A 25,658-nucleotide genomic window follows, 5' to 3' on the forward strand; every position below is an offset into this window, starting at 1 on the left:
CTCCACACACTGTCTGTGGCATCAGTGGGGAGGGGGTTCTGCTGAGGAGCAGTGGTTGGTTACTCGGCTGGTGTCGAAAGCTCGGAGGCGTCTCCAGGAGGTGGGGGCGTTCCTAGGAGGACTCAGGCAAACCTATCCCTAAAATGGCTGCCATCAGAGTTTTTACAGATTACTCAAAAATACGTGAATGTGCCAAGGCAACACTTCAGGCATGTTTTTAATGAGGGAATGACATAATAACATGATGTAAAGCTTGAAAAAGTCGATTTTGCATAATACCCCCCCTTTAAGTCTGTGCCCAGACATCATGTTTTACTTGTGGCAAAGTAAGACATTCTGAATGGTTTCAATGAAAGTCTACTGAGAGACATTTACTAACTTCCTCACCAAACTATCCACATCACAGTCTGTGTTTTGGCAGAGAATACCTGTGTTGAATTTGAAAACACATTTTATTTTAGACTTATTTTGAGGAAAATTCAATTTTAGTCAAAATTTTGTCAAATAATTCTCTTAGATTTTAGTCTAGTTTACTCAACTAAATGTACATGCAATTTTAGTCGAATAATTTTAAGACTAATTTAGACAACTTTGCATTTATAATCTTTATTATTATAAGAAATTATTAAGCTCCTCTGCTTCATGGTGATTCTCCCACGTGAACAAAACACAGACTTTTTCCTTTGGCAGTGGATATGACGCTCTTTCAGACTGTCAGTGGAAGTTTGGATGATTATTGCCTCTTCTTTTCATTTTTATTTAATATTTTAGTCGATGAAAATATCTGGACATTTTAGTCACAGTTTTAGTCTCATCAACAACTTTTAGTTTAGTTTTAGTCTAATTTTAGTCAGCAAAAGTATCACTTTGACTAAAAATATGGTGAAATGTTTTAGTAGACGAAATTAACAGTGCTGTATTCGTGTAGTAAAATGGGGCTGGGAAGCAGAATGTTATCTCTTCATCAGGCTACTTCCGAATAATCCTGTACCATCATGTGACGATGGAACAAGGGAAAAGCGACAGGAAAAAACGTTTGAGCAAAAGGGAAAGTCTGTTGGTTGATTGTGAATGGCAAAGAGATTGAATGGTGAGGGTCAGAGGTCAAGCTGGCTCTTTTTGGAGTCGGGAAGGGTACGAGGGTGTAGTGAAAAAGGGGTGAATGCGAGACATGAGAAAATGCATTGTGATGGAGAAGTTTTTTTGGGACAAAGGAGGCAACAGGCTCAGTTTAGTGTTGCTCTGAGGGGACAGGCTTGCTTTTGTCCCCCACCTCATGGTCAGGAGGCCTTGCATTTTTTATTCTCCCTTCATTTCTCTCGTCTTTCCCTCCCCCATTTTCAACGGACAGGCTCCTTTACTTCCCCATCTTAGGCTGAAAAGCAGTGAAAGGAAAAACGGAGCGTTCACAGCCATGTGCAGTTGTTAATTAACATGCAGTTTTCTAATTCGCTGAGAGCCCTTATAGTATAGGCCCAGGATTATGAGTGGGACTTAATCCAAGTGGTGAGAACACTGTAGCAACGTCCGTACACACTGACGTTCAACAAACCATTTGTTGTTTCCAGGCTTCACAGGAACCCTCTGCCAGATTGACATTGATGAGTGTGCCAGCACGCCATGCAAAAATGGCGCCAAGTGCACAGATGGGCCCAACAAGTACACATGTGAATGCACTGAAGGTATAATATGAATATGTGCAAACAACCTTTAGACCATTCTTATTACATTTTCTTTGAACGTTTGCTTGCTGGAACTGTTTCATTTAATTAATTTCAGTATTTCCTTATTTACAGGATACACAGGAAGACATTGCGAGACTGACATCAATGAATGTTACTCAGATCCATGCCACTATGGGACCTGTGTTGATGGCTTGGCCTCTTTCAGTTGCCATTGTAACCCTGGCTATACTGGACGCCTATGTGAAACTAACATCAATGAGTGTTTAAGCCAACCATGCCGAAATGGAGGGACTTGCCAGGACAGGGAAAATTTTTACATTTGCAACTGCCCCAAAGGCACAACAGGTAAATAGCAAGTGGCCTTAAGAACATGTATAGTTCTTAAATCAAGGCCTTGGTTTTATTTGCATGTATTGTATTTCTAGGAATCAACTGTGAAATCAACATTGATGACTGCAAAAGCAATCCATGTGACTATGGGACCTGTATAGACAAAATCAATGGCTATGAATGTGCATGTGAGCCTGGTTACACTGGTAAGACATAATATAAGAACAATCCAAAAACTATGATGTTTTAAAGAAAAAAGTGTGTTCCTGATGGTTATTGTGACAGATGGCAAGCGAGTGTACACACTCCTCTGAGGCTCGACCGGTGTCATTTTCCAGCTCCACCCTGTCCCCTGCCAACTGCTGTTAGGCCGTCCCACAATAGAGAGGGGATACCCACACTTTGGCACACAAGGCCCTTTAGGACTGAGTTGTAGAAAAGATTCATTGAAAGATTCCTGAAAGTTGATCTTTTAATAGCTTGAAAGCAGGTCTCCACTTTAAAGCTAAAAAGGGCATTTATTGCGTGTGGCACTTTTCTAAATGCTGCAAGTTGCCAAAAATGATTAAATTTTTTTCTTTAAAAACATCAATTAACACTGGGAATATTAATAGCACAGGAAAACAACATTTCTGTTCAAATGATGTGATGATTTTAGATCTCTTTTGTTTTCCAGGGATCATGTGTAACATAAACATTGATGAGTGTGCCATCAACCCGTGCCACAATGGGGGCACTTGTATCGATGGTATCAATGGGTTCACCTGTGTGTGTCCTGAAGGATACCATGACACTACATGTTTGTCCCAAGTCAACGAGTGCCTCAGTAATCCTTGCATACACGGTCACTGTGAAGATAAAGTCAATGGATATAAATGCCTTTGTGACTCTGGCTGGATTGGCAAAAACTGTGACATAAACAACAATGAGTGTGAATCCAACCCATGCATGAACGGAGGCACTTGTAAGGACATGATCAGTGGATATGTTTGCACCTGCCGAGTTGGCTTTACAGGTCAGTTTCTATCTATAAGGCTGTTTTGTCTTTTACTACCTACCAAAATATTGATTAATAGCGTTTGTACGTGTCTCCAATGATAGGACCAAACTGCAAGACTAATATCAACGAATGTGCCTCTAATCCATGTCTGAACCAAGGGACCTGCATTGATGATGTTGCTGGATACAAGTGCATTTGTTCTTTACCTTACACTGGTATGTTTTCTTTGTGGGGTTTTTGTAATAACTTGTTGCTTGATTGGTTTTCCTGTCTCATTTGCCGACTGTAAAGTTCTTTCTGTCAGATTTTGATCATAGTGTCCATTGTCCCAGATGGAAATGTTCATATGATATTGCAAAAATGTTGTCTTATTCTTATTGGAAAAATCCTCCTACAGGGCATTACTTGTCCTAGTGTGGGAGCGGGTTTCTTGCCACATTTCCTGTATGCCTGCTTCCTGTCTCACAGACCAGCAAATGGCTACACAATGGCCGGAAACTGGAGCTTGCTTCCTGTATGAGCTATGTGTTGTGGAAACAGATAGGGAAATATCTCCACAGGCCTTTAACAGTGACTGATCCTGGCAAACCCACTGATAGCATTGATTGAAAGATGATTCTGTGTCTGTTTGGACTGGACAATCTCCCAAGTTCACAAACTGCAAGATATCACCTCTCACAAGATGTAATTTTCATCAGTATTGTGCGTTTGTATCTGTACTTTACAGGAGAAAACTGTGAAACGTTAATGGCCCCCTGCAGCTCCAAACCATGTCGGCACGGAGGAGTGTGTCAGGAATCAGAAGACTATCAGAGCTTCTCCTGTGTTTGTCCTGAAGGATGGCAAGGTATACAAAACAAGTGCAATTGTTGTTATCTGTATTTGAAACACAATGCGACTACAGATTGCAAGTCTGTCTAATGTTAGAGATAACAGGGTGAAATAAGCGTATGTACATTTTTGAAGGTCAAACCTGCGATGTGGATATCAAAGAATGTGTAAAGAATCCCTGTCGCAACGGAGCCACTTGTCAAAACACACTGGGCAGTTATCAATGTAGCTGCAAACCAGGCTTCACTGGGCGGAACTGTGAAACAGACATTGATGATTGCAAGCCAAGTAAGACCAAAGCACATACTTTCTACAAAAGGATAATCTACAATCGAGGTTGAAATATAATGCTCCTTTCCCTGCAGATCCTTGTAGTAATGGTGGGATCTGCAAAGATGAGGTGAATGTCTTTTTTTGCACCTGCTTGCCTGGCTTTCGGGGCGTCAAATGTGAAGAGGACATTAATGAGTGTGAGAGCAACCCGTGTAAAAATGGAGCCAACTGCACAGACTGCGTGAACAGCTACACCTGTACATGCCCATCTGGCTTCAGTGGCATCCATTGTGAAATTAACACTCCTGACTGCACTGAGAGGTATGAGACCATGCTTTGTTAGTTCTCTCCGAGCTTTTCTGGTTCACTACTGCCCTCTATGGTAGATAAAGAAGATCTCATTCAGAGTCTCCTCGTGTATATAAATAGTTATGCAGTTATGTACAAATGTGATAAAAGATAATCATGCGTTGTTTATTTTTGTATTTACAGCTCCTGTTTCAATGGTGGAACCTGTGTCGATGGTATTAATACTTTTACATGTGTATGTCCCCCGGGTTTTACTGGCAACTACTGCCAGCATGACATCAACGAATGTGACTCTAAGCCTTGCCTGAATGGAGGCACATGTCACGACAGCTATGGCACCTACAAGTGTGCCTGTCCACATGGATACACTGGACTTAACTGTCTGGTATGCAACAGCCATATGATTCAATTATTAAACCTGAAAATCTTTTCAAAGTGTAGTTTTATGCTAATCTTTTTTTTCCACATTGGACTTGGTAGGATATGGTTGACTGGTGTGAGTCTTCACCTTGTAAAAATGAAGGACAATGTTGGCACCAGGGCACCACCTTCAGTTGCCAGTGTAAAACAGGCTGGGGTGGACTGTATTGTGATGTCCCGAGTGTTTCATGTGAAGTGGCTGCCAAACAAAGAGGTAAAAGAGTGCAGCTGTATGACTCCAGGTGACATTATTGCTGTTTATTGAGTTTCTAGTAATTGTTGGCTTTTGTCCAATGTCAGGGGTGGACGTTTTACAGTTGTGCCGTAACTCTGGCCAGTGTCTAGATGCAGGAAATGTTCATTATTGCCACTGTCCGGTGGGATACACTGGAAGTTACTGTGAGGAACAAGTGGATGAATGCAATCCAAACCCGTGTCAAAATGGAGCCACCTGCACCGACTTTTTGGGTGGATACACATGCAAGGTGAATATTTTCTTGTGTTGTTCTCAGTGTGTGTACATTTATATATTAATATATAATCATTTCAATTGGACAAACTATTTCTAAACTTTCTAGCTTGCATTGTTAGAGACTTATTTTTATGCAGCAGCAGTAGAACAGTTGTGACGGTAGAGAAGAGTGCAATTTACTTTCTAGTAATCTTCCATGGAATAAAGGATCTGCTGACCTTAGCAAGATAGAGGCCAGAAAATAGCAAAGTAAACAAAAACATTTCTGTTTCATGTCTGACATTGATTAAATTGCCTTCATTTCTCCCTCTCTCTTGTTTTTCCCCCTTCTCTCTCTCAGTGCATGCCAGGCTTTGTGGGGACCAACTGTTCTGATGAGATCAATGAATGCTTCTCCCAGCCATGCCAGAATGGGGGCACCTGCATTGACCTGATCAATACCTACAAATGCTCCTGTCCCCGGGGAACCCAAGGTCAGTAGACCCCCCACACATCCACCAGACCACTCTCCTCTGCACACTTCCCCTCAAGTCTCCACACTTCATTAATTAGGGCTTAACAGCCGCCAGCGCAAGCCTGAAAACTCTTCCTCCCATCTTACCCGTCTTGTCAAATAAGCATTGATTTTTCTATCTTAGACATGAAGGAAGTGTGTGTTGTAGGTCAGCTGGAACTGGAGAAGAGAGGTGATCATGATACATTACAACACCCATTCAGAAGTGTTATTGGCAAAACAGCTCACACACTATCTATGTGTCATCAAATTTGTTTATGAAAAAAGTTTAATCCCTGCAAAATTCATTGGTGTATTTTATATATTGCATAAAATAAATGAATACTTTTTTATTTCTGATAAATGTAACACAAACATTACAAATCTTTCAGGTATTCACTGCGAGATCAACATTGACGACTGCAACCCATTTATTGACCTTGTTACCAAAGAGCCCAAATGCTTCAACAAAGGAACGTGTGTGGATCGAGTTGGAGGTTACCACTGCATCTGCCCCTCTGGATATGTTGGGGAGCGCTGTGAAGGAGATGTCAACGAGTGTCTGTCCAACCCCTGTGACCCACGAGGCACGCACAGCTGCATCCAACTGACCAACAACTACCGCTGCGAGTGTCGCACTGGATATACAGGTAAACAGCCTGCCCAGAGAAAATGGAAACTGCTTTTCAAATACAGCATTAACATAACAGGTAAACTGTAAAAAGAGCTGATGCTGTATTGTCCCAGATGCTATGGTAAGAGCCAGGACAGGAAGCTGATCCATAATAGCAAACATCAACATACAGTATATCCAGATGCCTTTTACTGTTTCTATATTTTACTATGCACCCATACTGCACATTTTGATTCTTCTTAGGTCGACATTGTGACACTATATTTGATGGCTGCAAAGGGAAACCTTGTCGCAATGGAGGGACCTGCGCTGTTGCCAGTAACACACCATATGGATTTATCTGCAAATGCCCACCTGTGAGTATGCACAAATCAGTTTCAGTAATAGTTGTCACGAATGACTGAACTGTAACATAACATTTCAGATGACATGTTTTAACTGGTGTTTTGATTATTTTGCAGGGCTTTTCTGGTGCTACATGTGAATACGATGCTCAAGCCTGTGGCACTCTTCACTGCCACAATGGGGGAACGTGTATATCTGGCCATAAAAGTCCCAAATGTCTGTGCACTCCCGCATTTATTGGACCTGAATGCAAAATCCTCTCTAACATGCCGTGCACTTCAAATCCATGCTACAACGGTGGTACATGTGAGAACACTGCTGAAGCTCCACACTATCATTGTGTCTGCCCTGCTAATTTTATCGGTGAACGATGTCACGTCCTGGATCGTGGTTTGCAAGAGGAAGAATGTGAAGTTCCCGAATGTCAAGAGCTAAAACACAACAAGATTTGTGATGTACTGTGTAACAACCATGCCTGTGGCTGGGACAACGGCGATTGCTCACTGAACTTTGATGATCCTTGGAAGAACTGCTCAGCGTCACTGCAGTGCTGGCGCTACTTTAACAATGACAGATGTGATTCACAATGCGACAACGCAGGATGTCTTTATGATGGCTTTGATTGTCAGAACCTAGAGGGACAGTGCAAGTGAGTAATTCACCCATAAATCTTCTAATAAACTTAGTTATAAAATATGTTTTACATCTAGTTGTAATATGTGACGAGAAGTTAATTATTATCTTATTCAGAATTAGAAATTGAGATGAAAACTTATAACAGAGCCATTTCTGACAAAAGATTGAGTTACACTGATAAACCTTTCTAATATCCCCACAGCCCCCTGTATGACCAGTACTGCAAAGACCACTATGCAGATGGCCACTGTGATCAAGGCTGCAATAATGCTGAGTGTGGTTGGGACGGTCTGGACTGTGCCAACATGCCTGAGAAGCTTGCTGTGGGCCAGTTGCTGGTGGTTGTACATATAGTACCAGAGCAGCTTTTTAACAATTCATTTGGCTTTCTGCGTGAGCTGAGCCGTGTGCTTCATACTAATGTTGTAATCAAAACAGACTCTCAGGGGCAAATGATGGTATACCCCTACTATGGCAATCAGCATGAGCTGAAGAAGTACAATGTTAAGCGGTCGGTAGATACATGGTCCAATGTAGTCAAGAGAAGTTTGTTTGATTCACCAAAAGAAAATCGACTGACAAAAAGGGAATTGGATCCATTGCAGATTAAAGGGTAAGATTTTGAAATATTTGACACAACAACAGTTTGATTCTTTAGTATTCAGACTGTGTTTTTTCTCTAGTTCCATTGTTTATTTAGAAGTGGACAATCGCCAGTGCTTCCAGCAATCCACTGAGTGTTTTCAGAGCACCTCTGAGTTGGCCGCTTTCCTGGCAGCACTGAAATCCAGCGACAAATTGGACGTTCCCTATACAATCGAGGCTGTTTATAGTGAGTACAAATTTAACAGTAACGCTTTATAATAAGGGCACATGAATTCATGACTTAATTCATTATGAATTCATTAGAGATCATTATTATTCATGATGAAATACTCACAAATTCACACCATTAATTCAGGCAATGAACTCATTAATGATAATGATTAATTAATCATGATTATGATGATTTTTTTGTTGGCGAAGAAACCAACCACACCAAGGACCAAACTTTGTATAAACTTACGACTAAAAATGATCTCATGGTTAGTTCATCATGAGTTTATTATGAATGTGCCCCTTAAAATGAAGCGTTGCAGCTTTGATAACTTAAAAGATACAGAACCTGTTTTAGGAGAGCAATTACACACAGAAGAGCTTAAATCAACTTTTTTTATTCATTTATGATTACACAATACCAAAATATAACAATGCTTTAGTAAGTATTATGGCAGTTTGTTTGCAGAGGCTCTCAGTCGCCCAGGAAGTATTCATTTAGTGAAGCTCTAAATCGTTGACAGGCCTGAGTTGATTTGAGGATGTTTTGCTTCTATTTTAGGAGGGGCCTACGTGTTATTGGAGCCATGTCGAGTTTGGCTTTACTTGTTACTTGTTGTTATAATAATAATAATAATAATAATAATAATAATAATAATAATAATAATAATAATAATAATAATAATAATAATAATAATAATAATATTGCCACTAAGCATTTGTTTCAAATGTTCAGAAATTGGTGTTTTCTGCATATATACTTCTTTTAAGGTCCTATTTTATGATTTTTAACCATTTAATTTGCTCAAATAATGGGCTCGACATGGCTCCAATAACACGTAGGCCCCTCCTAAAATAGAAGCAAAACATCCTCAAATCAACTCAGGCCTGTCAACAATCTAGAGCTTCACTAAATGAATACTTCCTGGGTGATTGAGAGCCCCTGCAAACATACTGCCATAATACTTACTAAAGCATTGTTATATTTTTGTATTGCGTAATGCTGCTTTTAGAGGTTCCCCGCTCCAAATATGTGACTAAAGGGGACAGGGCTTTCTCTGTTGCAGCTCCAAAACGTTGGAATGACCTGCCTCTCCACATCAGAGCTGCTCAGACACTTGACCAATTTAAATCTTTGCTTAAGACACACTTTTATGCAAAAGCTTTTAACACTGTCTAGCACATATCTGGCCAAATCTAAGCTGTTAGTGCTTTGCTGTTTTGTATATTGTGTTTTGTTTTTTTATTATTATATTTCTATTTGTTTCTGTACTGTAGGCCTTTTTGTGAAGCACTTTGGTCAACAGCAGTTGTTTTAAATGTGCTATATAAATAAATTTGATTTGATTTGATTTGATAAATGAATAAAAAAAAGTTTATTTAAGCTCTTCTGTGTGTAATTGCTCTCCTAAAACAGGTTCTGTATCTTTTAAGTTATCAAATCTGCAACGCTTCATTTTAAGGGGCACATTCATAATAAACTCATGATGAACTAACCATGAGATCATTTTTAGTTGTAAGTTTATACAAAGTTTGGTCCTTGGCGTGGTTGGTTTCTTCGCAAACATTGCTCATATCATTATTGAGTTCATTGCCTGAATTAACGGCGTGAATTCATGAGTATTTCATAATGAATCATAATGACCTCTAATGAATTCATAATCAATGAAGTCATGAAGTCATGATGAATTCATGCATGAATTCATGTACCCTTATTATAAAGCGTTACCAATTTAACATATCACTTTGTGCAATTTATTTAAAAGCCCCTTGTCAGAAGTACCTACCACATGTATAAAATGTGTGTTTTCCACAATATATGATTCTTAGTAGTTTAGATAAGAAATGTAGTATGTAATTGAATGTTTTTCAAGGAAATAACTGATTTGTCTCTTAATGCTAACCTTTATGCTCTTTGATTTGAGTATTTGTTATGCGGCACTGAACAAATGCAATTGTGAATCTCATGGCCTAAACAATCAATCCTTCCCTCTGTGTGTAAATCCACTGGCTTCAGGCCTCCAAAATGGTTAATTGCTGCAAATCAACTGCTCCAGCCCCCTTCTCACTCAACATAACTGTGTCTTTTTTGTCAGACATATGTCTGAGACATATACTAGTACATCGAGAGGCACACGTGTGCACACGCCTCATTCACAGTGCAAGGGGCTGCTGCAACCTTCACCTCGCTGAATGTAATACCAGGACTTAATGCATCTCTAAGGGTTTAGGTTGGGGGAGTTTATCATTTCAAAATCGTTAGTGGAAAAAAGAGAAGGGGAAAAATTGATCGGGAGTGTGCTAGAAGTTGGGAGTCTTTGTTATCTCGAAAATCCTAATAAATCCTTCTTCTTTACAGCTTAAAGCGCGTGCAGTAATTTGAAGTTCATTAATCCTCCTCCTTTTTTCTCTTAAAGAAGAAATGGTAAAGTTGTCTCTTGGTACTCTGGGTTGAAAAAGGAGAGAGGAGGTTCTTTTTCCCCCCTTTTTATTTTTTTTATCACTCTCCATCCTTCTTTTTGATGAAAAGTGGTTAGCAATTCTGATTATTACTCTATAGCAGGCAAGCTTTACAAACGGTGAGCACCGTCACTTTTCATGAGTTTCCTCCTGTTTCCCGCAACGTATTTGATCCTGGAACTAAAACTGCAAAGAAGCTCGGACTTCACACTGATCCTTCTTTTCTTCCTTAAGGCATGACCACATTGTCCCTTCTACCTCCAGGTGGTGTGGACCCCCAGCCGTCCCAGGACTTCTACCCAATTTACTTGGTTCTTGGTGGCGTAGGGTTACTGGCCTTCCTTGGCGTGGGAATGGTGGCTGCCCGAAAGCGGCGGCATGAGCATGGGCGTTTGTGGCTCCCGGAGGGCTTCAAAACCACAGAAACTAGTAAAAAGAAAAGACGGGAACCGGTCGGAGAAGATTCTGTCGGATTAAAGTAAGTTTTACTTTGCACATTTTATCCACTTCCTGCATTTTTTTTTTGCAGCCAATTTTTAAAAACTAAAATTCTTGTTTATTGGATGGTTGCATATTTGGGTTGAATAACATAGAAGATTTAGATCGGCACTAATTGACAAGTTGGTGAGAAGGGGTGGGGTAAACGTATACAATCAATGCTTTAGTTTTTTAAGTAGCTCCATCATTAAGGACGAGCGCCGCAGTTTGCAAACAACCCCACGGATTTTTTTACTCATCTCACAATTTCTTTGCTCATTAAAGGCCACTGAAAAACATTTCCGATATATCCCTCATGGATGACACTCAAAATGACTGGGGAGAGGATGAGTCGTCTGATATAAAACGCTTTAAGGTAAGTCATTTAATTAAACAAATTACCATTCAAAGTTAAGAAACCAAATTAAAATGTAAACCAGTTAATAATAATAATGACAAAAACTATTATTATAATTAAGAGTGTATATTGTTGTTATTATTATTATTATTTATTTATTTGAACTGTTTTGATTTTAGCATTTTGATGAACATGCAATACTAGACGGGGATGATCAGACAGACCACCGTCAGTGGACCCAGCAGCACCTAGATGCTGCAGATCTGCGTGTCCCGTCTATTGCACCTACACCTCCTCAGGGCGAGATTGAGAATGACTGCATGGATGTCAATGTCCGTGGTCCAGGTACGCTTTATTTCGCAACAGAGACACTCTTGAGAATAACAGTTTATAGCCCTATATTATTGAAGCAAAATCATGTTTACAGTGTTGGTTGTTATTACAGTCTGTTCCCTCTCATCAACACATTTATTTAAACTTGAACATCATGTAGAATAGGTCACGATATTCGTCTCACACGGCTCCAGCAGAGACATTCAGTTTCATTTTAATTTAATCATTCACTTCAATTCACTTTAACAGTAATGCTCATCTGTGCAATGTACAGGTAGAATTATCGTTAAGAAATGCATTGGTTTCTGTAGTTCGGCTTGAACTGGGAAACTGATATATGATAGACTCATTACATGCAAAGTGAGATATAGCCTTTATTTGTTATAATTTTGCTTATTATGGCTCTGCTTGTAAAAACCCCAAATTAAAAATCTCAGAAAATGTGAATATTTTGAAAATGGGCTGTAAGCCATAATAATCAAAATTATAACGAACAAAAAACTTGATATATTTCACTTTGCATGTAATGAGTCTATATCATATTAGTTTCACATTTTGAGTTGAATTACAGAAATAAATTCACTTTTGAATAATATTCTAATTTTCCGGGTTTCACCTGTATAGCAGATAGAATAATCTGTTATGTAGAGAAATGTCTACAGTCTCCTGTTTATTTTTTATTTTTTTTAAGTAGGAACACACACACACTGGGTTAAGATAAGATTAGACTTGACCTGCTGTGTTAAATGATTGATACATAACGCCATTTTCTAAATTTGTATATATATATATTTTTATCTTTTCTGAAAATTGCCACTCGGTGACGAACATAACACGTCATATTAAATTTACTGCTATTTTCAAGCTTTTGTATCACAACAAAAACACTATGTCTAGAAAACTCTATTCTACTGAAAATTCAAACGTGGGCCCTCATTATGAATCATTTAATTCTATTTGGACAAATCAGCATGATCTGGGTTTTTCAATTATATGAAGCAACTTATAATAACTCAATAATAACAAGATATTCAGTCTGATAATTATTTTAATTTATTTGTTTTGCTGCATTCAAGACCCAAGATTTAGTAAGCATCAATCTCTATCCCTGCAGCTTCACTTTTCGTCTGAAGTGTCTTTGGTGCTTGGGCCTTGATCAGAATCTATTATCGAAACGTCAGGGCTATAATGATTGAACCCAGGCAAAAGTGCCAAATCCATATTCGATTAGTTTGTTCTGATCTTTGAGCTGCTTTGAAGTGTGGCTTTCTGCCTAACCAACAGGTGCCAGAGTTTATTCGCCTTTTTTTGTATTTCCAGATGGATTCACGCCCCTGATGATAGCGTCTTGCAGCGGTGGAGGTTTGGAAACGGGCAACAGTGAAGAAGAAGAGGATGCGTCTGCCAATGTTATCAATGACTTCATTTATCAGGGTGCCAACTTACATAACCAGACGGACCGCACCGGTGAAACTGCCCTTCACTTAGCTGCTCGTTACGCTCGCTCTGATGCTGCCAAGCGCCTCCTGGAAGCCAGTGCAGATGCCAACATTCAGGACAACATGGGCAGAACGCCGCTGCACGCTGCCGTAGCTGCAGACGCACAGGGGGTGTTCCAGGTGTGTTTGCATACAATACATACAGTACATATAACTGTGTTCAAATGTATCTGTGTGTGACAAATTATAATCTGGTTAAAACATTTTTTCTTTTACAGATTTTGATAAGGAACCGTGCAACAGATCTCGACGCACGGATGCATGATGGAACAACTCCTCTTATCTTAGCGGCGAGATTAGCAGTGGAAGGCATGGTGGAGGAGCTCATTAACTGTCATGCTGATGTGAACGCTATTGACGACTTCGGTATGTTTTCTGGCTTTGTTTGCAGTAACCTAAAGTAACCCATTATAATCATCAATATGCTGAAAATTGAATCTACGTCGAATCAACCATATTTTTTATAATGTTTTAAGGTAAATCCGCTCTACATTGGGCTGCAGCTGTAAACAATATTGAGGCTGCTATTGTTCTGCTTAAAAATGGAGCCAACAAGGACATGCAAAACAATAAGGTATTAAAACACCCTTTGTGTATACGTTTTTCGTTATTATGTCAAATAATATTTTACACTTCTGTTACCCATAGGAGGAAACGCCCCTTTTCTTGGCTGCGAGAGAAGGAAGCTATGAAACTGCAAAAGTGTTACTGGACCACTTTGCTAACAGGGAAATCACAGACCACATGGACCGGTTACCCAGGGACATTGCACAGGAAAGAATGCATCATGATATTGTGCGACTAATGGATGAGTACAATCTAGTGCGAAGTCCCCAGATGCACGGAGGGTCTTTAAGCACCACTCTCTCCCCCGCTTTGTGTTCGCCGAACGGCTACCTGGGGAGTCTAAAACAGCCCCCGCCTCAAGGTCAAAGCCTGGGGAAAAAGGCGAGGAAACCCAGTGCGAAAGGCATTGGCTGCAAGGACGGCAAAGAGATGAAGGTGAAAAAAAAGAATTCACAAGATGGCAAGTCCGGCAGCCTGCTGGACAGCTCCGCGGTTTTGTCTCCGGTGGACTCGCTTGAATCTCCCCATGGTTATGTATCTGATGTCGCCTCGCCGCCAATGATGACGTCTCCGTTCCAGCAGTCATCCTCCGTCTCCCTCAACCATCTGCAGGGCATGTCTGACCCTCATCTCGCTGTGAACCACATGGTCCTGCCCAGCAAACAAGAACTGGCCAGAATGCAGTTTGACCCCCTGCCTCCTCGACTTACCCATTTGACCGTGCCCGGCTCCACAAGTCAGGCGGCTATGAATGGACAATGCGATTGGCTTTCCAGAATGCACAGCAACATGAGTCAGCCCGGCCCGTTCAACTCGATCAGAGGTGGAGCGGGTCAGGCGGGGTTGCATCAAGGAGGGCAGCATGGGTTAATGACTTCCCTCCACAACAACCATGCCACTGCCAGCCTCTCTCAAATGGTAAGCTACCAGGGGATCCCGAACGGCCGCTTGGCTCCGCAGCCCCACATGATGCAAGCGCAGCAAATGCAACAGATGCAAAACCTACAACAAATACAGCAGCAGCAGCAGAGCATCCAGCTTCCACACCAGAGTTCAAATCCTGCAAACAGCCAGAACTTCTTGACCAGGGATCTAAGCCCCCCTGAACTTCAGCAGGGATCTGGAAACTCCATTTCCATCCACACAATCCTACCACAGGACACTCAAATAAGGCCCACGTCTATCAATCAATCAATACCCAGTACCCAGTTTCTAACGCCACCATCGCAGCACAGTTATTCTGGTCCAATGGACAACACCCCAAATCATCAGGTGCAAGTGCCTGACCACCCCTTTCTAACCCCCTCACCAGGATCTCCAGATCAGTGGTCCAGCTCCTCTCCTCATTCAAATATGTCCGATTGGTCCGAGGGTATTTCAAGTCCACCAACAAGTATGCCTTCTCAAATTGGACCTACCAGAACAGTTTAGATAAAGCATTTCTTCTATTTTCCAATAAATTATAACCTGGGAAAGAATAGTGGTTAAATTGTATAGATTTCTATGTATACTTTTATACTGACGTCATAAAAATTTGGAGCGCATGTTTCATCTGTTCTTTTTATTTATTAATGTTGATTTATTTATATTCTTGCCAGACTGCAGACATTTTGAGTGCCAGTGATTATGTGCAGGAAGGATACAGTCCTGAAAGGAGAGGGGTTTTTTTTTCATTCTTTTTTTTTATGTTGCTAGGTTGTTTTTCTCCTGCAAAGGCACATCGCACACTGGGTATTTATTAACATTTCTGGGCCTCCATTTTCCTCATATAACTTTTTTTTTTTAGCCTTTTTGTTTGCCCTTTTCTGATAAATAAAATAAAGCAAATCTGTGTGAACTTGGTAGTTGCATTTTGTAGAACAGATTTGATAAATTCATCGTTTTATTGTCTTCATTTTGTGCTTCTAAACTTGGCATACCCGTTATGTGTGATGTGCACTTACTCTTTGTGGAGCTGTGGTGGGGATGTATTATGTTGTACAGTGTACAGCTGTTGTCAGAAAATAAGCAGCATGACAGGATTTAAATGTATTTGTTAGTCCTGTGATGCAGAACAAACGGCTTTTCGGCCACAATGTACCTTGTTTTTTTGAGGGAAAGGAAATACTACTTTTGCATTCTTACACTTGTTTGAGCCTATGGCTGTTTTTTTTTTCTGTGTAAATATTATAAAATACTTGTATGTGTTGAAGATTTTGTTCAAGAAATCTGATGTCTTAAAAATTTGATTTGGATTAACTTGTGACCTGTCTCCAGCCTCTATGGAGGCTGCAATTCTAATTTTTGCAAACCAAGAAATATATTTATCGTCTTTATTTTGTAACATTTTCTGGTAAAAAATAAATGTATGTTTTACGACATGAGTTGGCTTATTGTTTTATGTTAAATATTTAGACATAACATTTAAAAAATGTGGTTATAGGAGACAGTCCATGACCATAATGCTGCTGATCATGAAATTCCATTCAGAAAGATTTGTCTCCCTCTACTGACAAAACTGCGTACAAGCAGGACATAGTCGTCATCAATGTTGTCAGAAATGCCTTGTCTTATTTTCTACAATGCATCAGATTAATAATTCTTAATAATAATTCTTATACTTTTATTACTTAATAAAAGTATAATCTATAGAAAAATATTATCACACGAAAACATACGAAAAATATATAAGCAATGCATACTTCAAAGACAAAAAAACAGTCAGACAGTCATGTCAAATTAGTAAAATGTTCTCATTCTCAGAAACATAAATAATGTCATTAGCCTAAATAACAATTAGATAAGTCCTATGGATCCAAATAAGCACAAACAATCAGAATTGGAATAGAACTGACATTCTTGTAATCCTCAGGTGATGATGGGTCCTGATGCCACACCAGTTCAGAGTTTTCAAACGGCCTTGTCATACACTCAGGAAGCGCATGAGTTCAGTCTTTATCTAAGAGTAAAGTACAGTATGTTGCCATCTTGAACTGTTTAACATATGTTGTACCCGACATGCAAGTTGCGGTTTCAGCCCAGAGAAATCTGCTACAATCCATGACAGTATCTCCACCTGTACCCTTCACTCCTTGCCTTGTGATTCAACCCCACACCTTTGTCCCTGAATTGTGCCTGTTCTTTGGGCGACAGTACCTCAAATACTAGAGTAGGTCATCCTATAACCGAAAACTAGTTGGTGCAAATCCCGGCTCCTGCAGGTGTATGCTGTCATTGTGTCCTTGGGCAAGACACCACACACCTTGCACAGAAGTCTCCTTTGCAAAGTATTCAAGCATTTAACAAGCATTTATTGATCATCATACCACAGCACCATCACCAAAGAATCATTAGAAAATGTGCTTTTTCAAATGGGTCTAAGATGATTTTTAGGATGTACTGGCCCCCCATCAGATCTAGCAGGAGAGGGATATTGACCAACAAGGAAATCGAGTTTTGGGAGATTTGTTTTTATGCTGCTGCGTTCTCTGTCCATGGTGCTGATGAGCTCAAGAGTCCAGGCTCCTCTACCAGAGGTAAAATCCCAATCAAAATATTGCAAGTAATTTCCAATTTGTGTGCATATTTTTAATGTTTGATTTGTTTTGTTGTCAGTTATTCTCATTGGCAAACAAAGACGAGATCCAGTCAGGCCAAACCAACCTGGACCAGGAGAGAGTGAAGCTGGGTAGAATTGAGAGTGCGTACAGTTAGATTTCCCTTTTACTGCGTCGTGTGATATCTGACTGTTCTCTCTCTGTGTTACAAAAAGAGCACAGTCTGGGACAAACAAACTCTTGTGCAACTTCCAACACAAGCCGAGGTGAGAAAATATTTTAAAAGAGCTCTATTATAGGGTTTCCACTGGGCATTACAATAAATTTAGAAAGAACATGTCTGTGTATTGTCCATACTATTTGAGAAGCTCCATGAAATGTGTTTAAATATGTTTGAAGGCAGTAATACAAATGTAAGGTTGATTAAATTTCATAAACTTAAACGTGACTCCTTTTCTTTTTTTTTTCTTTTTTTTTTTTTACTAAATCTCAATAAATAGCCTTTTCATAGCACTGTGATGAAAAGGCGATAGGCTACAGCCATTGGGTCTCAAAAAGGTAAATTACGCACAGGCTTGTTTTTTTTGCATAAAAAGTTCCATAATGCCCCTTTAAGGAGGCTAAATGCCACTTTGTTGAGATGTCTGGGCCTAGGACTACTTCCACACATTTTCAACTGGATTGAAAGTAGGTGCATTGGATTTTGGTTTCCTTCGCCATGAGAGGAGCGAGCCTGTCACAAAAAGACAACATTTTTTTTTTTGTCCCCGAAGATTACAGTGCAGATCGTTCAAAATCTTACATAAAATCTACCCCGCTAAGCACTTCATGACAAAGTTAAAAAAAGACATTGACATGTCCTGCTCCTTTTGCTCTGCGCTGCCTGAAACAGTCCCCTATCTCTTTTGGCATTGTCACTACACCAAAACCTTTTGGAAAGATGTATCAAAATTCATATACAACAAACTACATCTCAACCTAAATCTATTGTATGAGCATATCATCTTTGGATGCTTCAATAGAATACAAGATAAAGACAAAGCATTTCTAGTAAATCTTTCATTACTGCTTGCAAAATTTCATATTCACAAATCCAAATTTTCTGGCAGTAAACCTGTATTCACCGTGTATCAAAAGAATCTGACCATACTTATATTCTATGGTCCCAATAGAACATTTGAAGGCGATCAAAGCTAAACATATGTGCGAAAAGTTTAATATTAAATAAATAGTACTGATGCTGGTCAAGATGTGTATTCAAAAAATAAAAATAAAAATAAAAACATGTAGCAAAGTGTTGCATAACTGTTAAACTGTTATGCTGTTTCTGATTCTTGTGGTACCATATTTTGTTTTGTCTTGTATACATCTGGCTATGTTCTTTTTTTTTCTTTTTTCTTTTTTTCTTTCTGTTAAAAAAAAAAGGGAAAAATAAAATGCATGTATACAATTAAAAAAATGATTACAGTGCAAGAAGAAGAAGAAGAAGAAGAAGAAGAAGACGAAGAAGAAGAAGAAGAAGAAGAAGAAGGAGGAGGAGGAGGAGGAGGAGGAGGAGGAGGAGGAGGAGGAGGAGGAGGAGGAGGAGGAGGAGGAGGAGGAGGAGGAGGAGATTACAGTGCGAAAACTACAGCTCCCATGATGCATCGCTGAAGTTCAAAGTGCAAACGTCGCAAGCACTAGGTAAAAATAGGCTATTTGGTGCCTGTCTGCCCGCTGGTTCCCCGAGAGAAAGCTCCGATTCCATAAACCCACGCAGAAAGGAGCTGCCATCATACAAAGACTGATGAATGAGGACGATGATGGCATTCAGCTAAACCGGTGACGTTTGCTTCGTTATCGGTGGATTTACAAGACAGGCGTTCGCTATGTGCCAACGTTAGCACGATAGCTACACATAAGAAACAGCTCCTAGCTAACGTCACTGGTACTGTGTACGACTGTAGCTATGTTTGTGCAAGAGGAGAAGATTTTTGCGGGGAAGGTGTTGAAAATACACATCTGCACCATGGACGGCACGGAGTGGTTGGAAGAGGTCACGGAAGATACCACTGTGGAAAAGCTGAAAGAGAAGTGTTTGAAGCATGTATGTTTTTGATATCTTGTCCCTCTTGTAGCCACTGTGTTTGTAGCTTACCATAAATGTTTGTGTGTGAGGCAACTGTCAGTATCAATGTCACGCCAGTATATATAGTAACTGTGCTATTTATAATTTGGAAGGATTGTTGGCTCCCCCTTATAAGCTACATAGCTACTTAATAACCATACTGTCGCCTGTTTGCCCTTCCCAGAGCCAAGCTAAAGACTAAGCTACACTGACTATTATTACACGCATCTCACCTCCTTCTATGGTCTATAGGCTGTTGTCCACTAAATTATTCATTACGTCTTTTCATGTGGAAAAGAAAAGCCATTTAGGTTAGTTTAGGCTTAATGTTACTATTTTAAATGTTCTGTTCTGTCCTTTCTTTTTTTCCACCACTTTGAAAGCCAACAGAAATATGCTTGTTGTTTTAGTATGTTCATAGCAGTCTGGAGGACCCCAAAACACTTACCCATCATAAGCTGATACATGCTGCTACAGAGAGAGTCCTTACTGACACCAAAACAGTTGCCGATGAAAATCTAAAAGATAAAGGTATTCAAGATCTTTTCAGAAATGTCTTTGGTTTCGCAGTTAATATGTCTCATGTTACGTTTTGTAGATTTCCTGCTGCTTATTAAAAAGAGGCCTCCCGCAACTGCTCCAAAGATGGCAGATGTCAGTGCCGAAGAAAAGGTAATTAAAAAGAAAACATAATAGAAGACAATCAATGCAAATGCTGGTTCACCTGATATCTTTTTATATGACTCTTTTCAGAAAAAACAAGATAATAAGGCTCCGGATAAAGATGCAATTCAAAAGGCCACAGCCAGTCTGTCTACACACCACACTGACCGAACAGTCACCCAGCACAATATCCGAGATGTAAGTGTTCACAGTTCGCCTCTATATGATAGCAGTCTGTCAGTCTACCAGAGGGCAACTGTGGCTTATTTTAGTCGACTAAAATAAGACTAAAAATGAAAAGGAGAGACTAATATCATCCAAACTTCTATTGACAGTCTGAAAGAGCCTCATATCATGTAAATTCCCTGCCAATGAAACAGCTCTGAGCTTTGTTCATGTGGGAGCAAATTCATGCAGCAGAGGAACTTGATTAAATTTGATTATGATTAATATTATAAATGGAAAGTCGACTAAATTTCCTTGCAGTTTTAGTCGACTAAAACTAGATTAAAATTGAAGATATTTTTTTTAACTAAATCTCGACTAAAATTGAATTACATTTTTTATTAAAGGAATAGGCCACCGTTTTTATATACTAAGATATGTTCTTACCTAACCTTAGTCGAGTTAATATATACCCGTCTGGTCTTTGTCCGTGCGCTCTGCCAGGCAAACGGAGCACATACACAGCCTCTCCCACATGTCATATAGCTCCAAAAAAGCTCACGATAGAAGCTACCAAGCTCTTCCACGTGTTCCCTATTTAAATAAAGTTACGTGAAGTGTTTTCATGCGAAGTATATTTACACAGAAATGTAACATGTCGATTTTATAAGCAGATAAAGAGGGGTACTATATCGTGAGGCGTAATGATACAGGAGCACAACGTCCGCGCAGTAACTCCTAAAAACTTCCCCCCGCTCACTTCCGTCAATAGAAGCTGCGTGACTTGTAAAGAGCTAGCAGAGAACAGTTGAAGAAGCGTCGATAACTTGTGAACAATGCCTTTTACGTGCATCGTGCCGGGCTGTGAAAGTATATAGTGTAGTAATGTTTCACAGATTTCCAACTCACCCCGGACGACGACACAGGACTCAGGATGTCTACCGCGAGGTAGGAATGCGCAGCACTTTCCCAAAATATATTTTCTGCTCGTTGTAAAAGGCTCGCCACAAGTCACGCAGCTTCTATTGACGGAAGTGAGCGGGGGAAGTCTTTAGGAGTTACTGCGCGGACGTTGTGCTCCTGTATCATTACGCATCACAATATAGTACCCCTCTTTATCTGCTTATAAAATCGACATGTTACATTTCTGTGTAAATATACTTCGCATGAAAACACTTCACGTAACTTTATTTAAATAGGGAACACGTGGAAGAGCTTGGTAGCTTCTATTGTGAGCTTTTTTGGAGCTATATGACATGTGGGAGAGGCTGCGTATGGGCTCCGTTTGCGTGACAGAGCGCACGGACAAAGACCAGACGGGTATATATTAACTCGACTAAGGTTAGGTAAGAACATATCTTAGTATATAAAAACGGTGGCCTATTCCTTTAACACTGGCTGAATTAATGCAATATGAAATGTTTTGAGTATCTTGAAAGGTCCTAAGTACATGTAAGCCTTTATTTATTTCAGCTCACGCACAATGTGACAATATCATTTTTTATTTGCTGTTTATCTTCTTTTGTTTATATTGAGCTGTTGTGTTTTGTGCATTGTTTGTGTTTCAGTTTCAGACTGAGCTTCGAAAAATCTTGGTTTCTCTGATTGAAGTTGCTCAGAAGCTTCTAGCGCTGAATCCAGATGCTGTTGAACTCTTTAAAAAGGCTAATGGTAACTCTCCATCACCTTTAGAACATGCTCCTAAAAACCTCAAAACTATACATAACGCTATTTTGCTGGTTTTAGCAATGTTGGATGAAGATGAAGAGGATCGAGTTGATGAAATGGCCCTTCAGCAGCTAACAGAGATGGGATTCCCAGAGAGTAGAGCCGTCAAAGCCCTCAGACTCAACCAGTAAGTTTGAGCTTGTGTGTTTTCATTTCATTTGCACATAACTAATTAGATGTATAATAAAGTATTTATTTTTTATTTGCATTGCAATTGTGTGTTGTGCAACACACCAACAGAATTATACTAATGAAAGAAAAGAGATGGAGGGAGCAAACAAATACGAAAAAAACCCCAATACAAACACAACTACCACAGATGGCACACCGAATGCATTTGTCTTTCATATCCAGTCACATACATTTTTATATATTTTGCACAGATACATTTTCTCACCTTGTTACATTTTCCAAGTGTTAAGTATTTAATTAAGATTTAATTTCTTTAACAGAATAGCTGTATACCATCTATGTAATTGTTCTTGCAGCATGTCTGTGACCCAGGCCATGGAGTGGCTTATTGAACATGTCGATGACCCAACTGTAGACACACCTCTTCCTGGTCAAGATTCTTCTGCTGCAGCAGGGGCCACAGCTGCTGCCTCCACAGGCTCTTCAGCCTCTGGCTCTAACCTTCTGCGCAGCCTTTCTAGTCAATCAAGTACAGATGAGGCCAGCAGGCAGGATGAGCTCACAGAGATCTTTAAGAGGATCAGAAGGAAAAGAGAATTCCGACCTGACTCTAGAGTGAGTGGCTTCTTCTCAGGTGTAACTTTTTTGACTTCCCTATATGACATGACACTATATTATATTGATGTGCTAAATATTATTTCATTGGTATTTATTGATATAAATGAAAGACATGCCCTACACAATTACAACAACTTTCAGGGGATCCCAAATGATTTTTCTTTTTATGCTGGGTTTCTGTGGGGCATCAAACCACATTAAAAGTCATTAAATGAATTGTGCCAAAAATGAAGGCCTTCATTTTATTACATTCATTGTGTCTTCTTGAGTAATAAACTTTTTCCGTCTTCGTCAGAGGCGTCTCCCGACGTGCATGATGCGTCTCTTATTGGGAAAGTTGTAGTTCCCAGGCGTGGCCACACTGACATAAGCAATAAACCTGTCACACTGACAGGTCTAGAAACCAGAAAAAGTTTAATGAAGGCCTTCAATTAAAAAGCGTTAAATTCAACTCAAACTGGCATTAAATCATTTTTTGGGGGCAAAATAATGGAATTGCTCAATTGTTATTGTTCGCAACTCTTAAATATAATATGTACAGATTTCTTTTTGCAATTATGGCATTAAAATATAGGTGTTTGGACATTAAAAAGCATTGCATTTGACTTGCTGCTGCCTTTAGAAACCCTGTCATGTAAGTAAGGAGTAAGATTTTTGTTGGGAAGCTGAGTATGATTTAAAGGTTAATGTTAAGTATTAAACAATTGGATCGTTTTTATAAGAATTCTATTTCGAGTTATGTCAACAACTGTTCTATTTGTATTGTTTTATTCCTCTTCTTTAAACATATTTTGCAGCAACCATGGCAGGATGGGTTAGCAAAACTCCTTAGCATTGTTATAATATTATGGCCTTTTTTTATTCTACAGGCTGTTATTGCACTAATGGAGATGGGATTTGATGAAAAGGAGGTGATTGATGCTCTAAGAGTAAATAACAACCAGCAAGATGCTGCGGTATGTACTATACACTGCATTGTTTAAAGCTGCCCTCAGCTTGTCTTTTGGAATTTTTATTGTCAGTAGTGAACTCTGCTCTATAAAAACATTGCCTACATTTCTAACAACTGTTTGCATAGGGTAACGGTGTGTGTTTATAATATATAGGACTATTCATTTGACCATGTATTCTGTCCTTTAGTGTGAGTGGCTGCTGGGAGACAGAAAACCCTCCCCTGAAGACCTGGATAAAGGCATCGATACCAATAGCCCATTGTTTCAAGCAATTCTCGAGAATCCAGTTGTGCAGCTTGGACTTACAAATCCTAAAACATTGTTAGGTATTCTCATTTTAACATAATACTCTGATTTTAAATGCTGACAATGAATTTGAAGAAAACTTACCTTTCTGTTCTTTTGTGTCTGTGCAGCATTTGAGGACATGTTAGAGAACCCTCTTAACAGCACCCAGTGGATGAATGACCCAGAGACTGGCCCGGTCATGCTCCAAATTTCCAGAATCTTCCAGACCCTTAACCGCACATAGAACCTCCTGGTGACTGTAGCTGTGTGACTGTGGCAGCTTTTAAGTGTGAGTGAGTGTTTGGATGTTGGGCATAGATGTGGAAAAGGATATCTAATGTGTTACACAGGTTACTATTTATAATACATATATAAATAAACTGAAGCTAATGTAAAGATGAGCAGAATCTTGATGACGATATTAAAAATCAAATGTATGGTTTTTATGTATAATAAGAGCAAGTCATAATTTGGTTCATTTTATAATTTTCCATTTGAGGAAAATGGATGACAAACTACGTTTTCCTGTTTACACTTCGACTCTTTTTGTATGCTTTGCAATATTTAAATATCAAATACAATTTATTTGTGTGAATGTGAGAACTTTCAGTTTTTTTTTCTGTCTTCAGTGAAAGTAGAGAGAGAGCAGAGGCTGGTGGTTTGAGCTCAGTACTTTTTAATTCAAAATATTAAACATTACCTCTTTCTGCATTTGACTGTGAGAGACATTCTCTGAGGTACTGAAAACGAGCCGCATCAATTTCTACTCACAATGTTCTGTATCTTGTTTTAAAATGTTTATATACGTTTCTTGCCTTTTTAAAGGAAATATGTACTCTATAATGTGTCTTAAAGCCAGGTGTACACTGCACGATTTTGGCCGTCTGCGACGAACGATCACTCGTTGTGGGAAAAAACTAAAGGTCATTGCTGAAAATTGCAGGTCATAGGTTGTACAGTGAGACAGGGACAAAGATTTAAAATAGAACTGTTGTATGACCAAAGACGACGACATCAGACAGTGTCTGATATTTTGGGAGGCTAGTCGCAGAGTGAGCCATCATCTCGCTGCAAATAGGATCTCTCTGTGTCCAGCAACACCGCTCAGAGTCATAAGCAACAGAGGCCAGGCGTAAGCGGTCCGTCTCCGCATTTTACAGGACTTTCCCTGCACCTTTCAGCGACAATAAACACCGCTAGCATGCGGCACTTGCCTTAGCCAAACACACGCCGTCTGTACTTTACAGACGAGTACAGGCTCACGGTTTTACAATCCCCACTTCTTGCAATGTGACATCTAAAAATCTTTTAAACAAAAAAAATCGCACAGTGTACACCAGCCATTAGTGTTTTTGCAAAAATTATACTTGGCCTGTGTGTTTCTTGTTGTTGAATGGTATAAGTTGATGTTGTCCTTATTAAGCACTTGTCCACAAGCGCCACTTACTGCAGTTTTGAGGAAAAGCCTCACCTTTTTCCCTCAGATGCTGTAGTGAGTGATGTTCAGTGAAGCTGAGCCTAATCAAAAGC

At 39.6% G+C, this 25,658-nt stretch overlaps 2 protein-coding genes across 2 annotated transcripts in view; both read left to right on the forward strand.

Annotated features, from left to right (window-relative positions):
* notch1b (notch receptor 1b) overlaps positions 1 to 15,686 on the forward strand; it is a 30,750-nt gene extending 15,064 nt beyond the window's left edge. The window contains 25 exon segments of the mRNA XM_079562296.1: positions 1,569 to 1,682; positions 1,797 to 2,030; positions 2,111 to 2,221; positions 2,692 to 3,030; positions 3,117 to 3,230; positions 3,743 to 3,862; positions 3,982 to 4,134; positions 4,212 to 4,440; positions 4,612 to 4,813; positions 4,909 to 5,062; positions 5,149 to 5,333; positions 5,661 to 5,793; positions 6,206 to 6,463; positions 6,691 to 6,803; positions 6,909 to 7,441; positions 7,631 to 8,041; positions 8,112 to 8,260; positions 10,969 to 11,182; positions 11,467 to 11,557; positions 11,719 to 11,884; positions 13,193 to 13,491; positions 13,590 to 13,737; positions 13,848 to 13,945; positions 14,020 to 15,350; positions 15,352 to 15,686. Coding sequence (XP_079418422.1) covers positions 1,569 to 1,682; positions 1,797 to 2,030; positions 2,111 to 2,221; positions 2,692 to 3,030; positions 3,117 to 3,230; positions 3,743 to 3,862; positions 3,982 to 4,134; positions 4,212 to 4,440; positions 4,612 to 4,813; positions 4,909 to 5,062; positions 5,149 to 5,333; positions 5,661 to 5,793; positions 6,206 to 6,463; positions 6,691 to 6,803; positions 6,909 to 7,441; positions 7,631 to 8,041; positions 8,112 to 8,260; positions 10,969 to 11,182; positions 11,467 to 11,557; positions 11,719 to 11,884; positions 13,193 to 13,491; positions 13,590 to 13,737; positions 13,848 to 13,945; positions 14,020 to 15,350; positions 15,352 to 15,373 — 5,921 coding nt within the window. The 3' untranslated portion in view covers positions 15,374 to 15,686.
* Positions 15,687 to 19,146: 3,460 nt separating this feature from the next.
* Positions 19,147 to 25,154, forward strand: ubac1 (UBA domain containing 1). Its single transcript, XM_079560926.1, has 10 exons — positions 19,147 to 19,560; positions 19,992 to 20,112; positions 20,180 to 20,253; positions 20,335 to 20,442; positions 21,978 to 22,080; positions 22,156 to 22,264; positions 22,626 to 22,884; positions 23,757 to 23,843; positions 24,028 to 24,166; positions 24,257 to 25,154. The coding sequence occupies exons 1-10, from the start codon at positions 19,423 to 19,425 to the stop codon at positions 24,370 to 24,372; spliced, it is 1,254 nt and encodes a 417-aa protein (XP_079417052.1). The 5' UTR covers positions 19,147 to 19,422; the 3' UTR covers positions 24,373 to 25,154.
* Positions 25,155 to 25,658: the final 504 nt, after the last annotated feature.

This window comes from Gobius niger (genome assembly GCF_951799975.1).
Source record: "Gobius niger genome assembly, chromosome: 1".
In the NCBI taxonomy this organism is placed as follows: Eukaryota; Metazoa; Chordata; class Actinopteri; order Gobiiformes; family Gobiidae; genus Gobius; species Gobius niger.

Coding starts and splice junctions, on each gene's coding strand:
- ubac1 (XM_079560926.1), top strand. CDS start 19,423: ATGTTTGTGCAAGAGGAGAAGATTTTTGCGGGGAAGGTGTTGAAAATA. Junction 20,254..20,334: donor ATGTCAGTGCCGAAGAAAAG/GTAATTAAAAAG, acceptor GACTCTTTTCAG/AAAAAACAAGATAATAAGGC. Junction 22,885..23,756: donor AATTCCGACCTGACTCTAGA/GTGAGTGGCTTC, acceptor TTTATTCTACAG/GCTGTTATTGCACTAATGGA.